The 16,914-nt window shown below is 41.4% G+C and overlaps 1 protein-coding gene across 1 annotated transcript in view; it reads left to right on the top strand.

The window, feature by feature from the left end:
• The window catches only part of cpne2 (copine II), a 62,963-nt gene that overhangs the window by 8,869 nt on the left and 37,180 nt on the right, over positions 1–16,914 (top strand). Inside the window, exons 3-8 of the mRNA XM_075470701.1 lie at positions 11,147–11,326; positions 11,585–11,659; positions 13,774–13,845; positions 14,463–14,546; positions 14,743–14,832; positions 14,996–15,094. Coding sequence (XP_075326816.1) covers positions 11,147–11,326; positions 11,585–11,659; positions 13,774–13,845; positions 14,463–14,546; positions 14,743–14,832; positions 14,996–15,094 — 600 coding nt within the window. The remainder of the gene's footprint in view (positions 1–11,146; positions 11,327–11,584; positions 11,660–13,773; positions 13,846–14,462; positions 14,547–14,742; positions 14,833–14,995; positions 15,095–16,914) is intronic.

Raw genomic sequence — 16,914 nt, 5'->3', positions numbered from 1 at the left:
CAGTTATAGTTACACAAGCAGACATGCTTTATGTAACTGAAACATATTAGATGTGTAGACATTACATTATAGTAAACCTTTATTTGGACATAAGGAAAGTTAAGACGCAAAAAGCAGGTAGAAATGTGGGATGCAGGCATTTTAGGAAAACCAGGGAAAGTTTAAAACTCTGTTTGAAGCAAGTTCGAAAGGAAGATTTAAAATGTACATGCAATTAGTTCTTTGCACGATTAAACAGAGGTGAAACCACATTTCCTATTAGACCTGCTGCTTTAATGTTGTGTAGGTTGGAGAGAAACTGAGAGACAATAATCAATGTTATCAATAATAATAATAATAATAATAATGGAGAACTTTTTATGCAAAAAAAAAGATAAATAAGAGGGTTTTTAGTTGTATTCACGTTGTAGTTTATGGGGAAATTAACTTAAAAAATGTGAAACCTGATCTTTTTAGCTTTATAGTTTGTCCAATGTAAGGACTGAAAAATGATTAAATCCCTCCGTGTTTGTTGTTTATTTCTGCCATAAAATGCGTTCATCTCTTCACCGATAACAGTTTGGTGAAAGTCGGCGTCCTTCAGAAGATATTTAGATCACTGGAGATCGGCGTATATCCATATAACAAGAGAGAACAGGGCAGAGACAATACAGCCTCTAAATAAGGCATTATCTGTCTTTATTTCATCAATACTTTAAGACGAATGAATGCGTACTATTACACTATTAGCTCAGAGCTGCCGTGTTGTTGTTATCGTGGGCACGCCGCTGCAGCACAGCTTATTTACTCCGTGACTCTGTGACGGTCGGCTAACTTCACACTGAGTTTGCTGCTGCTAGTTTTGTGCAACATGGCAGGATATTCATCAGATTTTGACGACGTGGACGACGACTTTGAGTACGATGGACGTCAATGAGCAGTGCTGCAGCGGCGCACGTTGATGACATCATCGAAGTAGACGCGATTGGATGATTGGAATGCGCCATGCAGGAGTTTGGGTTGACTTTTTTTAAATAGCCGGGTGCCAAATCTGTTTATCCACAAGTCAGATCCCCTACAGAACCCAACCACCTTTTTTTGGTCAAGCCAAACTAATTATTAAACTTAGGAAAACAGCCTGCTCTTTGGTCATTTTTACTGTCTCATAGACAGTAGTATCTTTTTATCCATAATCTTGAACCGTGTTGGCCTTAGATATGTGGCTATGTTGGGTAGAAATGGATTGAGACATTAGATGCGTGCATAAATCCATTATCATCAGGTTGGTAAGCAGGGTCTCTACATGAGCTGCTGTGTGTTCATTTTATTGACTCAAATAAAGTGGGTTTATCTATAATGGCTTTTGACTTTTCAACTAAACCCTTTTCTTTTATATCAAGAGACTTTCATCAAATTGCAGTAAGTTAAATGTTAGAGTAGTATCTGCCATTAAACCCTTCAAAGTTTTACCTCAACAAATCCAATCAGTAACGGCTCCATAATCGTGAGCACAAACTCAACAAAGATCTTTGGAGGAGATACAGTAAATGTCCTTATTTTGAGCATCAGTTGAGCATGAGAATTGACAAATTCTCACTCTGTTTTTTTAAAATTATGCCTTAGTAAATCACAGCAACGTAACAATGAGTCAGAAATAAAGCACAACTAATTTTACAGTCAGTTTTTCAACACGTTTTTGTAGTTTTAGGTAGCTTCTATGGTCGATCTTTACTTGGAAACCTTAAGAGTGACTCAGTATGGGGCTCCAAAGAGGAAGATGGTTGCTTCCACAAAGAAGAAAAATGTATGTAAATATGATTTTCCATTGGTTGAACCTGGCTGTTTTTATACAGATGAATGTTAATAACACCAGCAATCAGCCAAGATGAGGACAGTCGGATAAAATAGTTACAATCAGGAGATTTTTTAACGGCTCATCAGGCTGCTGATAGGACTGTGTGAGTACTTAATGTAGAGTCATTTCTTAATGTTTCTTAATTTCTTATTGAAAGGTCTGCTGAGACAGACCAGACATTACCATGAGAACACAGTGAAAAGGAATAGATGTATTTGAAGAAAGAAAGAATTCATGCGGTAGACATGTCCAAAAGCATCTGAACATCCACGTCAGACTTTCCCACATCACGAGTTTAGAAGCAACCATCGTTTAGCAGAGCCTGCAGCTAAATAACAGCTTTGCTCTGTCTGTCCTGCAGGAGTTGCTCATCGGTGAGTTTAACTGACAGGGGGGCAAATTAATGTTTGTAAGAATCATTCTTGCACAATGAGATCTCCTTCCAGAGTTTCCACACTCCCTTAGGGTTGCTTTTAGATGGGAAACAACTCCAGTTGAAATTTCTGGTTTCAGTTCTGTTTGTTTTTATTTGAGAGGCTGGTGGACCTTTGATTTAGCTACTGAGGCAGAAATAGATGCTCATCACGAGCACGGCAGCTCTGATGTGATGTAACATGTAGGTGAGGCTTTAAAGCATCTACCGGTTCAGCTGATTCAGATGTTGAATATAGAATTATGAATATTTTGACTTGTGCAAACAGTCCATGATGCTGTATTTTTATGGGGTAGAAACAATTTAACATGAGCACCAAGTTGAAGATGCAGAAGAAGAACCTGGCGATGAAGTTTGGTTGCGTGTAGGCCGCGGCTTCGAGGCTTCTCAGCGGCGAACGGCTGGTCAACAGGGCAAGCAGGCTTTTCTGTATGTGCACGCGTGTGTGTGTGTAGGCGAGTGCCTCGGGTTGCAGCTCGCTGTCGGTCAGCAGGGCATGTGGCTCTGATGTGAAATTGCCAACAGTTGCCTTGGCAACGGCAGGGGAAACAAAAAGCTTAGTGCTCCTGGAGCGAGGGAGCGATGGAGGAGGCGAAACGAGGCCCGATCCTTTTCTCGGATTGTAGCCACAGCTTGCCGCTTCTCTCACACTTGCCGCTTCTCTCACTTTCTCTGATCCCCTCCTGTTCGCTTTGTTTTCCCTCTGCTCCTTTCTCCGAACGTCTTTGCAACTCCTGGCGCCTCCCTGTCTCCCTCCGTCTCAATTTCTGTCTATTTCCATCTGTCTTGAGTGATAGAGGCATGTGAAGCAGCTGGGTTCGTCGAAGGAAGGGAACGGTGAGAGGGAAAGGAGACAAAGGTGAAGAGGATGGAGATGGAAGGATTAGAGAAAGACAAAAGCAGAAGAGCTGAAAGACAAAGAGCTGAGAGTGTCACTGAGAACAGAGCGACACCAAATAAATGAACAAAAACATGACAACTGGTGCTAGTGGAAAAGTGTCATGGGTCCACAGGAACACCAGTCTCATCTGTGTAAATGACATAGCAGCCAGTTAGCAGCCTACTTAGGACAATTTTCTAAATCCTGTGACTCCTTTTATCCTCTTCAAGTCCAAATCCGAATCTGCACACTTGCTATGAACGCACATATAAGCTTGTAACCCTACAAGTGAGAACTCACATGCAGCGGGATGTTCTCTCGGTGGGCTTTAAAATCCCACCTTTTAACACACTTTAACAGAAGTGCAGCCTTGTATTTGTTGGATGATATTGAGCTATGTTTTGTGTAACCTTTCTGCTGTATGAGACACACAGAAATTAGTTTTCCTCCACCTCTGTTTGTCATGTTTCTTTATTCCAGGGATTGAAAATAAATCAGTTTGAATTAGGCCGATCTTATTGCAGATGTAGCTGTGTAAATGTCACCCTGTAAGTGACACCAAACTGGGTTTGTCCTCCAGAGAGCACAAAATGTCCCACTCAGTGTGAATCTAGGTCACAGTTTAAGGAGCTACATCAGGATCCTCTGGGTGACAAACAAATATCTGGATTTTACACCTCTAAACTATCCAAATCAGTCCTGCTCTTAAGCTCCAGTTTAATTAAACACCAGCATGAAGGTGATAATAAAAACACACATACATCTCATGAAAATGTGCCCATTTGAATGCTTTTGAGCTTGTAAATTCAAATAAAACTCACCCCTACATGTATCACTCTTTAAGATTGATAAAAGCAGAGTCAGGGTTTCCAGATTTGGTGCCAGTGATCAGAACTTCCTTATGGAGTGCCAGGTGGAAGCTTTTATATTCAAACCCGTGACATTTTGGGGTCAGCTGGTCTGTTTGCTTGTGAATCTGCTGTTATCATGTCAGCTTCTAGCAGAATCCCACAGGCCTTCAGAGACACAGAACGAAGGTTGTGGATCTCCGTGGCAGTGCCTGGATATGTTTAAATGATTTTAAACGAAACGTTCAACTGTAAAAAAAAAAGTAATTTCGCATGTGGAGCAGACTTCAGTCAAATTCAGACCGGCAGCGTCGGCTGTTGTCAGAGCACTGCAGGTTTCTCAGTTACAGAATTAAAATAATTCCACACTTCACTCAAATACACAGCTCCAGAAGTGTCATTTCCTATTGTATATACTTAAATATATGTTTTGTATTTTTAATATAGTCCTACTGTATTTTTGCACATGCTGCCCTTTACTGTGCCCTTTCAAGCCAAGCCAATCTGACTTTCAACACATCAAAAATTTACATTTATTGATATTCTGGCTCAATGAATTATTCAAAATGCTAGTTTCTCTTGTGGAGTTGTGTAAGTAGAACACCTTTTCCAATGAGATTCAAGTTGTCGTACCCAAATGTATTCATTTGTTATCAGTTTTACATTGACTTCTGCTGCTCCTGCCGTTATTTAAATGAGCTGTTTTAAGACCGTACCCTCAGAACTGGACACTAAGTTAGGATATGACTGAGAAGTATGGGCCTGCATCAGCTTCAAGCATGGTGGCGGCAGCATCATGCTGTGGGGGCGTTCGTCAGTGGGCAGGGTCTGTCGGTAAATTTTCCATGACTGAAAGAATGTTGGATGGTGCTAAATATGAACAAATTCTTCAGGGAAAATCGTTTATCAGAGAATTGAAACTGTGACCGAGGTTCACTGTTCAACATGGCAGTGACCCTGGAGAAGATTTAAATGTTCTGGAAAGTTCTAGTCAAAGCCCAGAACTTAAACCAAATTAGAATCTGTGGTGTGACACATACCAGCAGATCCTGTCCAGATTTAATGAGCAGAGTACTTCTGTCTTAAGGAATGGACAAAAATCCCAGTTACCCGGTTCAGACCTGTTGCTGACTTCCTTTCTGGGTGATGCGATCAGAAATGAACAGCACTAAAGACAGATAGAGATAGATTTAGTATTCACCTAGATCTGGTCACTCAGGCCTCATTCAGAGGTGGTCCAGGACACCAATGTCCGTATTCTCATGATCTGAACACGCAATGAGCCCAGCTCTAAGCCTTCAGATCTGTCCGGACAGTCCCGGGAATCACCTTTTAACAGGCCTCAACCATTTCAGGCTCGTCTTTAACTGGCTTGGTTCACCCATGCCATTTCTATTGCTGCACAGTTGGGTGTTGTAACCTTTATGTACAACATCGAAGCTTCTTTAGTCCCAAATGAAGTCAGCCAAAAGCCAGCGGCACTGGTTACATTTTTTAATTGACCGTATCAAGAATGTTTACATGTAAATCATACTTATAAGAGAGAATACATCAAAAATCTGCCGCAGCTGTTGGCTCATCGAAGATGATGCAGCGGTAATCTTGCTAAAGAAAGTAATCTTTTTTTTTATTATTTATTTTCATTTAACCTTTATTCATACAGATAATCTCCACTTGTCAATAATGTGCCACTTTCAAAAAGCCTCTCTGTAAATTATTGCAACCGTATAGTAGTTTTGTGACTTTTTTGTAATTGCATTCAGGCGAAAACTGGGTTAATGTATCACATTTTTATTGTTGAAAGAATGTGTTGGTAAAGCCAAAAGTTGGGTATATATATTATAAGTTGAAGCACTTGTCAGTTTATATGGATTTGTACTGATTGCTTGTTTTGGTTCTTTTTAGCGGGGTTCATTTCTAAATCCTAATGCATGTTTATCTTTAAGCCATGCACACGTTTGGCAAACACGTGTGTCTTTCCCCTCAGCGTAAATAAGGTGGCTGGACTATAGAATAATCACATATTATTACTGTAGCCCTGTGGGAATTTTAGATTTGCATCCAGCTGCTCATTTTGCTGTCAGGCATTGCTTGTATTCCTGAGAACAATTCCTCCGTCTGAAACAGTTTCAGTGACCTGTTTTGCTGGTTCTTTTGTTGCTTCATCCGTGCGATAGTAAACATGAACAGATGAAAGAGAGATTGGAAAGAGGATGAAGTGCCGCAAGGGTCTGATTCATTTCCATAGCCCAGTGAGCCAGGTTCAAATTCACTGTGACACACATATGAGCTGCACACTTCAGCCCGCTGGGCTGCCATGATGTCCCAGTAATTTCAGTGTTGAAGCGGTGGAGTGCAGCCATTCTCCTCCATGCGTCAGACAGAAGGATAAGTGCTGTAAGCGCTCGGAGCGGGCTGAAGACAAAACCCTTTTTGGTTTTGAAGCTTCTCTCAGTTATTCACTCATAACATGTTCCACAGTCAGTAATGTAAAGGCATTTTTGACAAAATCATTCATAATGGTATGTTGGATGAATATTCTTTCTTTCTAATCGAGCCCGTTCTGGTGATACTAACGAAAATGTACGAAGGATTCGTGTAAAACAGTGAAAAATGTTGGTGGTATGCAGATTTTCTCCTGAAAACAGTCAAATAGAAGAAAAGAAAAAGATAATGCGTCATAAAAATAGGCTGTAATTTGGAGAAGAACAGCTACAGAGCAGAAGCATTGTTCTCTGAATGGGTCATTAACTGGATGGTTGTTGAATGGAACATTTTTAACATCTCCAGAAGTTGGGGAGAACGAAACCGTCTGAGCTCGGAAAAGAAGACTTCATGCTTAATGCCAAACAGTCAAAGCTGATACTGTGACGTGTTGTTGTGTGTCATCTAGTCAATCAGAAGCACTCATCCACCCGTAAAACAGAAAACAATTCAAGTCTATTAACAATTCTTTTTTTCTCCTTGAAATTTTCTATTGAGCTTTTTTCTGTAGAAACACAGAAATCTGAAACACTTGTCTCTGCTGGTTTGGATGCGGTGCTGCTGGAAGGACTTCTGCTGCTAACTAATTTTTTTACATCTCAAATGACGCATCACCATAGCAACAGGAAGGCTGTTAACCTGTCGGTGCAGCTAACTCAGCTTTCCAAAGTCCAAGTGATGCCTGGAATTATCCCCCAAATCAAGTTGAGCTGAAGAGGAGATTCTTCAGCTCTAAATGGGATGGTGGGGAGCATCAGCTTATAAACAGAGCGGGTCGTTACGGTCACGTGTGTCACTGGACCCCCTGACCTGTGACCCCTGTGCATGTCATTAGAGTCATTGGAGTCAAAAGGGTAAGTCCTGGTCACAGACATTGCTCATCTTTATATGTTTATGCATTTGGCAGACACTTTTATCCAAAGCAACTTACAGGTAGGGTAAGGCGGTCTTGCCTAAATACCCCTGCTGGAGGTAGTACCTTTCATGCAGGGGATTTGAACCAACACAAAAGGTGGCAATCTTACCACTACCCTATACAGGATTTTGACAGTTCAATGCTTTGCTGGTGCCTTTGACACTTTTCTACCTACCTAAACATTTTTGCAGACCAATCATACCTTCTAATATGGCAACAGCAGCAGCCTCACCCAGCAGGAGAGCAGATGGCCTCTCAAAAAGTGGATTTTTAAGGGTGTTTTTAAGGGGAAACTCCTGTTTTCCCTTTTGGTTTCTTGGACTTTTGGTGTTTTGTCTGTTTTACTCTGCTTTAGACTCACAATATGTCTGTTGTGAACTACACCATTGGATAAACTCTCAAAACTGAACCATTAATACATCAGAAATGTGAATCCAAACAAAGGTTTTCAAATTTAACACTGGAGACGCTACTTAGCCGAGGCAGTGACACGCTTACCTGCTGAACTGCATTTCTGAATGCCCAGAACATCATTAGTTGTCTGACAGTGTTGCAACCAATAACCCTGTATTTAAACAAGGATATTGTCATTCTTATAGCTAATAGGTTTTTGGTGTATTCAGCACTCTCTGTATTGGCTGAGAAGCTGCTCTCCACATCCCAAACAATGTAATAAAATAAGACAACTCACAATGTACATTGTTTAGCTTGACGCATGCAGGCAGATGTAGTTCATTACCGTGATGTTTTTATTTCACAGTCGTTATCTCCAACATATCAGTACAGTGGCCATTTAAACTGCTTCTTATATCTGCTCCAGTTCAGAAGTGGTGACAGGCTAAACAAGCACCGACCTCATCTAATGGTTGATAAACTCTGTGTGTCCCGTATGAGTCAGACTGGAGAGTATCGAGGCCAGTGAGTATTAGTCATCCAAGCACCTTGTTTAGAGGAGTCAGAGCAAAGAACGTGACTCTCATGGTGTTTGCAGATACTCCCACTAACCCCAGTCTGTGTGTGAACACAGCACGTTGGACAACATTGACTTAAAGGATTGGAATATGAATGGACCCTTGCTGGGGAGAAAGATTTATCACACAACTCTGCATCATTAATGAAACTGCTGGACTTTTATTGCTATTTGTTTTTGTTTTTTATTGCACATTTCACATTTGATAAATAGTTGCATGCTGCTGTGTTAAACTGAAAACCTCAGATCAGCCTCATCTACTTCATTAGATCATGAAGTTAAGACCAGCTTTACAGACAGCGGTTATTCATGTGGAGTAATGAGAAAAAGTCTTGAGCCTTCCTTCATTTCTCCATATATTGATGGAAATAAAACAAATTGTTGCAGATATTTATTGAAATGTGTAAACATACATTTAAATATGGGATATGAGTCATTTGTAAGATTTTACAGTTCTAAGCAGCTTTAAAGTGAATATCTGCTCTGAGCTCCTTTATTCTCCAACACAGCCTGAACCCTCTCAGACGAGCTTTCTGTCCTTTCTTTAAGGAGTCTTCAGGAATAGTTCTCCAGGCTTCTTGAAGGACATCCCACTGTGGACTGATTTTCAGCCCACTTCTTGTGTCCTTTGGCACAGCTCAGCCTTTTCTCCCTGTTTCCCTTCCTTAATAACGGCTTCTTGACAGCCACCCTTCCATGGAGCCCATTTCTGATGAGGCTTGGGCCAACAGCAGATGGATCAGCTGAAGGTCCAGATGCATCTCTCAGCTCCTGTGTCAGGTCTTTGCTGGATGTTTTTCCTCTTTCTTAAGGACATCACTTTCAGATCCTGTTCATCTGCTGGAGATAGTTCTTTAGGCCTGACACTTCTTCTTCTGTCCTCCACTTGTCCAGTTTCCTCAAATGTTTTAAGGACACACTGCACACCATGCTGAGATATGCCAAGTTTTCAGCTAATAGCTCTTTGGGAATCACCTTGTTGCTGCAGAAATCCTGTTTTCTGTCTGTCAAACTGTGTTATCTTTGCTGTTTTAAATAGATGCAACTAAAGAAATGGGAACAAATGATGTGACTCTGTGACAGGCTGCTGGGAACAAAGTGCCTAAAGATCCAGTTTAAAATGGCTTCTTTGCTAAGTTGTCTGTTATGTGTGGACACAACACTGGTTCATCCCTTGAGTTAGGAGCCTTTTTCCTGCCTGAATGGTACATAGGTCAGAGTTAAGTGGCTTAAAAAACAAAAAAACATTAATCTGAAAATGCTCATGTACAAAGACTGGACTGAAGATGAGTGAAAAAGCACAACATGTCCAAATAGATACTTTAAAACTCAGAGTTTCTGTGTGTACAACATAACGTCAGCTTCTTTGGAAGATATGGAGATAAAAACCCTTTCTGGGTCTTCATCTCAGGGCAGATTTAACTTTGCTATAGATCATGAAAAACAGCAAAAAAATTTCTTGATGAAATAATACTTAAAGCAATACTATGTAACATTTCTACCTTAAAATAACAGCTTGAAAAAATTTGTGCGGCTAGAATGAGTTTTAATATTACGATTGGCCTGTCTCCTATGCCCTTCAGGGGTCTGAGTTGGAAAAACTGCGCTATGTAACTTTGCTGGAGCGGCCCGGTGGCGGCCCGGGAGCTGAGCGGAAGTACTTTAACTTGCTTTCTGGCACACCTACCGCAAAAACAAATAGACCCCTCTCACGCTCCCAGGTACATTTGATCACTCTTACCTTCTCGGTCGACATAGCTTGCACCTTCTGACTCCTCGCCGGTTCGTCAACAAACGTGAAACGTGAAAGCGAAAGGGTGTTGTATTTACGACAGTGTAACCGTACATTACCTCCAAGCCTGTAGGGGGAGCTCCAGAGTGGGCTTTTTGAGAAGTTACATTGTATCACTTTAAGGCCTTGGTATACTTCTCCGTCTGTATTCGTCAATCCGACTCCGTGGTCACGCAGAACCTTTCGAAGTTCTCCATCGGGATGTCGGATACACAAGGCAGTTCACCTCTCGACCAGTAGGTGTCGCTACGTTAAACGACCTAATCTCGCGACGTCTATCGTGAAAGTCGTTGATTGATTGTTTACCTTCCGGCTCCGTTCCACTCCTCACAGTGAACGATGGCGACCGAGAGAGAAAGACTGTTGTTGGAGTTGGAACTTGTTGATTTTGAAATGCAAATAATTTTGACCAAATGTTGACCGGCACACAGTAAACTCTTTCAAAAATGGTGGTGTTGTTGTTCTGAGAGGAAGGAGCTAAACCGGAAAAGTGATTCCGGAAATGATGTCGTTAGCCGACCAATCACAACCCTTGCGGACTCCTTCGCCTCGACTCGACCAATAGATAGGAATGTTGGCCGACGCACGCAAGCGACGGAGAGGGTCTCCGTAGCCTTTCCCGGACGACTATCAGGCTTGAGAAAATCTTGTTTTGCACAGCAGTACCATAGTAAATATATTGTTCTAACAGTGAAACACAGAGGTGGGAGTGTGATGATATGGGTGTGAATGAGTGCAAAAGGTGTTAAAGAAGCAGCTGAAGGAGTTAAAAATCTCTCAGATTGTGCCATTTTGCACTAAGGAAAGTCTTGTATGTTGAGAAATTAAAGATTCAAAAGCTACATTACATCAAAGGTGTAAATAATGTGATAATAATGCTGTTTGCCAGACCTAAATATACTTTCAAAGAGGTGATAATGAAGCAGTTTCATTTTCATGTGAACATGAATACAATTCAATAAAAGTCTTTCTCCTTGTTTGTCTTTTAGCTTGCACGCACCGAAACAGCCGTAAACAACCTGAACCCAGTGTTTGGAGTGAAGTTTCAGGTGGACTATCACTTCGAAGAGATTCAGAAGCTTCGGTTTGCCATGTTTGATGAGGACAAGTGCGCCACACAGCTCTACGAACATGACTTCCTGGGAGAATTCGTTTGTACACTGGGAGTGGTACTGACTCATTTCTTCTCTTCCCTTCAATCTGAAACAGAAAGGGTTACACGTATTGTTTAGGGAAAAGTATAAAGGTTTGAAATTGTTGCCAACTACTAAACCGAACTGGAAGGATTCAGGTGATTAGCTTTAGGCTAATATAGAAGATGGCACATGATACAGACATCCTGCAGTTCAAACCTTTTCTTCTCATTTCTGTGTTTTGTCTGATTTAAACATGAAGTCGCTGATTCATGTCCTGCTTTTCTCCACTAGATTGTGTCCAATAAGAAGCTCCACAGACCGCTGATCTTAGCCAATGGGAAGCCAGCTGGCAAAGGATCCATCATGGTAAAAATCGCCTTTAATCTTTAAAGGCGCTTTCTTTACTCTCTTGGTTGCTGTTCACACATCTGTTTTGACACATGAACAACACAGATGTTCAGGAGAAGGTGTGGACAGGTGGGTCCCGACTCTTCCTGTGTGCACACGTGGGAGATGAGCTCGAACAGCTAGGACAGGAAATCATGCAAAAAGCAAGCATACTGTGGAAAATGTTTTCCTTTACAATAAGTTAAGAAGAGAAGATGAAGCTGTGTCTACCAAAAAGCAGCACACAGATCAGGAGAAAAGAGAACCAACTTTTATCAGCGCACACACCTGCTCACTCGCAGTAAATGCTGCAAAGGATTAGCTGCTACATTTACACATTTGTTACATCCTTTGTTTTTTTTTTTTACTTGGGTTACTTCCCGAAAAGGAAGTCTCTAGCGACAGTCGTGCATGTGTGAAAACAGCTGTATTGACCTGATCACAAACTCTGATCAAAAACATCTGTTCACACCTGTTATTAAAATGCAGAAAGCAGTAGATCTTATCTTCCGATTTCACATGCACACATTATAACTGCTATGATGAAATTTCATTCATGTCCTCTAAACAAATCATAAAAGGTATATGGTCACCTGTACACGTTATGTTGAGTAGGATGCAAACCACACATGGAAACCATGTGATTACTTTAGAACTCTATAGAACCTTAAGGATGATGTTTGTCCAGCACTGGATAGTGATAATTAATGCGTATCTAACCTAAAAGCTTGAATAAAGCTCTATTTGAAGCTTCAACTGTGTCTCCTCATATCCTGTAATTTCTAACACATCTGATCTGCCTCAGGCACATCAGCAGCTGTGCTTTGGCAGACATTCTGGTATTTAATGCAACAGGTGTGATATAAGAGAGGATAATATACTTTGTAGTAAAAGCAGTTTTCATTTTGCAGTAGTTACTGTGCAGAAATTTAAAGAAAAACCACTCAATATACAATAAAAACTCATTTTACTTCTGTCAGAGAAAGTAAGACTTAGGGGCTATTTATCCACATGTGATCAGATTTGGGTTCTTTTCTGTGGAGCAGGAATGGTCAGACTGTACTCTTCATTTCGCCTTTTCTTGCTTTCTGCCCCCAGCTGGTCTTGCTTGCTTACATGCTGTATGACACTGTGGAAGTCATTTGAGACCTCATAAAGATCATATATGTTGTACTGAAACAACAGTTTTGAAGCGAAGCATTTAAGTCAGGAAGTAAAGGGCCCCGTGTTTCGTTCCGTTGCTGCAGAAGTTAACACAAACATTCTGTGAATAGATGATCTCGTGCATTTTTACTTGGTTTAAAACAGCGTGCTCCCTCTTTTAAATCACGGACACCTGATCTGTCCTGTCCCATAGAAGGTTGGTCTCTATTTTCATGATACTGGCATTAAATGGTGCTTTTTACTCTGACTTCAATTGAAACGCTGATTGTAGCATCATCACCAACCTAAAAAAGCGCAACATTTCATGGAAATTCTCCTTAGATTAATGAGCTTTTCTTTGAGTTTTTTTAAGAGTTTCCATAAGCAGTGAGTGATTATTAGAGCCAGAATAAGTGCCTGCGATTGTTAGGCTGTAGATCTGTGCTGCTGTGTCTGTGGAGTTTCTTTGTGCTTTCGTTGCCTTTCTTGGACTTTACCTGTATTCTGATTATTTAATTGAATTATTTGTTTATTTTCATTTTCAACTCCCTCTGATTGAAATGCACTTGACTGTCCCTGATTATGGCCGGCCTAATTATTCTTATTACATGTAAATTTTTTATATTCTCTGGGTCTGAGTGTGGGCTTTGCAGCTAATAAGTCGAAGTCTGAAAGCAACACTTGTCTTTTGCCTGCAGCTAAATTTGTTTTTAATCTAACCCTCTTGAGCGTTTGTTTTTTTGCACCACGAGAAGTACCACAAATATAAATCCTGTTAATAAGAAGTGAATGATGATTGCTGACACACACATACTGCAGTGCATCTGCAAAGGTGATGCTGTCGGTGATATGGATGTGGCTCGTGGTCATGATGACAGTCAGGATGTGTGAACGTTCAGAGTTGCTGGTATTTGTGTTGTAACCGCTGTTGTGTTGTGCTGTTCCTTTAGATAACAGCACAGGAGCTGTCTGACAACAGAATCATCACTTTGACCCTGAGTGGGCGTAAACTGGATAAGAAGGTAGGCAGCTAGCACACCCACACACACACACACACACAAGCAAAAAACACACATTCAGTTCAGCTTATTCAAGCAAAGGAAACTCCATTCGATGCACAAACAAAGCCCACACAGGCTTACGTTAAAACTTACAATAAAGGTTTTCACTTTCTTCACCTTTGTCTGCAAACTAGCGGAACACAATTTGAAAATTCCCAAATAATGTAAATTCATCGCATGGGCCAGTGGAGTTTTGAATAGAAGACACTTTTTAATAGGAAATTATGACAGTGATTGTATTGAGGAGGACCAAAGTTCTGGTGCTTTTTTCTGGCTTTTTTGCCAATCTGATTGCAAGCAGCTGCTCTCGTTGCTTCAGTTGAACTGAATTTGAGCTGACTGGCGTACCTGATAGGAAGAATGTCTCTATGATTTCAATTCACGCAGGTGTGTACCTGCTGTGTACGCCTCTGTGAAACCACCAGGACACACAAAGAACAATACATGCAAGAGTTTAGGCCATGTTTTGTCAGCACTGCAGTAAGGGGGGCAGTTTGGCATTTGCTTTGTTTGGGAGGATAAAAATGACAATAAAACTGGGATTCTAATTAAAGACGTGTTGACTGTGTTCTCTGCAGGACTTCTTTGGTAAGTCCGACCCATACCTGGAGTTTCACAAACAGGGAGAAGACGGTAAATGGATGCTGGTGCACAGGACAGAGGTGAGTCACGGCCAGGGACAAAAAGCACCTTCGTCTGGTCATTACATGAGCCGCATTGTCAGCTGCAACAGGTCATGCAGAGGGTTGTAATTGTCATTACGGACAAAAATTCAGGTTATTCTATCGTGGCTTTAGCTGCAACGTAAAACTGCAGCTGTGTGATTTACCGTTAATGTGTCTGTTTCTGTGACTTCAGGTCATAAAGAACACTTTAGATCCAGCGTGGAAGCCTTTCACTGTGCCTCTCATTTCTCTCTGCAATGGAGATGTGGACATAAATATCAAGGTTAGTGAGGAGGGATTGAGCTTCCTGTAGTAAAAGGTCCTGGAACTGATAGGATTATTAAAGTTATGTGTGTTGATGTGTAAACGGGGTATTTGGACAAATCTGTACAGACCTGGTGAAGGACACAACAATGCATGGTGTGATGTGCTCTGCTCAATGACAGGTGCTGTGCTATGATTATGATAATGATGGAGGCCACGACTTCATCGGAGAGTTTCAGACCACAGCTGCAAAGATGAGTGAAGCCCAGAACTCGGTGGAGGTAAAACGCTGATGTTGTTGTGTGTTTTGTCTTATCAGTGCATAAACTCCTGCATGTTTCCAGAAATCTACTTGAGCTTATTTACAGAGAAACCCAAACTAATAAAAGTCAGCGTTCCAAACCACTTGTGTTTATTTTTCTCAAATTAGAATCGCATTGTAACTTTAATGCATCAAACCTCCTTTATTCGTCATTGGCACCGAAAAGACGTCCTCACAGGATCCACCTGTGCATCCTCACTTATGGATGCTCCAGAGAGCCTCAGGGCTGAGATGTCCTTCATGCTGAGGTTGATTTTTGGGTCAAAAGCAGTTAGAGGACACAAGGTAGCTCAAAACTGAGAGTTGAGAAGAATCCATTGTGTGGTCACAAAGCAGAAAACTTTTAACCACTCTGACATAACACAGCCCGAGCACTTTGTATGTGACCACGTTGGTCTGAAAACAGTTGAAAAAACGTGCATGTTTTGGAATGTTTTTAACACCTGAGGTGTAGTTTGACCAGGACTCTCGCCCGGGGGCGGCTGGGATAGGCTTCGGCCCCTCCTGTGATCCTGAAAAGGTTAAAGCGAGTACAGAAAATGAATAACTGCTTCCATAGATGACTCTTTTTCAAATCATACTCAGTAGGGTTACATGGCACTGTAAAAATCGAATTGAGGGCTAAATTACAATAAGACTGAGTTATTAAGTTCATGTAGACACCTTAATCGGACAAGAAATTGGATCGGATCGGGTTACTCGCGATTGGACTATGACCCGAGATAACTCGGTTGAAAGTCAAATTAAACGTGCTTGTAGATGGTGAAGCACGTGGTGAATTGGACTTTGTGTTCTGTGCATGCTCGAGTCGGCGCTGTCGGAAAAAAAGAAACAACGCGATGGAGAATGCTCCGTTGGGCATCGAGTTTGAGCAACAAGCAGCTCATCACAGACCAAATGTAGAGGGACGTAGCTTCATCTGGCTCTGCGTTCTCCATCTTTCTCCAATGCCTGAGTTTGTTGTTGTTGTTGGTGGTGAAGAGGTCAACAGGAAGTGCCACCTATCATACCGGGGTATGACACGCTGTGTGCCTCTGATCCCATTCATTCACCGCCATATATCCAAGGAGAATTACCCTCGCTCAAATAAGGAGCATAACCCCACTATAGCTATAATCGAATTAATCTCATCATGTCGACCCACTGACTGAGTAACAGTTCTAGGATTTTTCAATGCTCGGCACCATAATGCTGACGAAGCATTGCATTACCAGATCCTGTTCTCTAGATAAAAAGTGAAGCTAAACTATTGAATCCTGTTGGAACAGGGGGCGAACGGTTTCATTTAGAGACTTTAAAAATAACTCCACGTGTCTGATCTTGGGTGAAATAAATGTGAATCATTCTGTGCCATCAGCCAGTGAACAGCATCATTATTTCACTGACCATGTATCCCCCTCACACTGCTTAATCGAGAGTTTAAATGGATTTAGTGACATCTATCTGGAATAATCGCGATCGCACAAGCAGTTTTGTCATTCTCCTGAGATTTATTCTTTTTGCTTCAGAATTTACGGCCTGCCAAAGATTATTAAGATGCACAGATCAGAGAACAGTTCATTCATTAGCAGCTCCATGTGTGCGCGCATGTGCCAAAGCAGCCTCATGACTTGTTCTCCCACTGAGACCCTTCATGTTTGGTAATGATGTCTGTGTGTGTGTGTGTGTGTGTGTGTGTGTGGTGGGGGGGCAGAATAACAAGCAAATAGCAACACAAGCAGGATGGAGAGATGGAGTGTGTGAAAAGAAGGATCACAAAATGAGAGTTGCTTTTGAGAT

Source organism: Odontesthes bonariensis, chromosome 7 (assembly GCF_027942865.1).
Source record: "Odontesthes bonariensis isolate fOdoBon6 chromosome 7, fOdoBon6.hap1, whole genome shotgun sequence".
Classification (NCBI taxonomy): Eukaryota; Metazoa; Chordata; class Actinopteri; order Atheriniformes; family Atherinopsidae; genus Odontesthes; species Odontesthes bonariensis.
The sequence above is the reverse complement of the archived record's forward strand: the minus strand, read 5'-3'. Positions and strand labels throughout refer to the sequence as shown.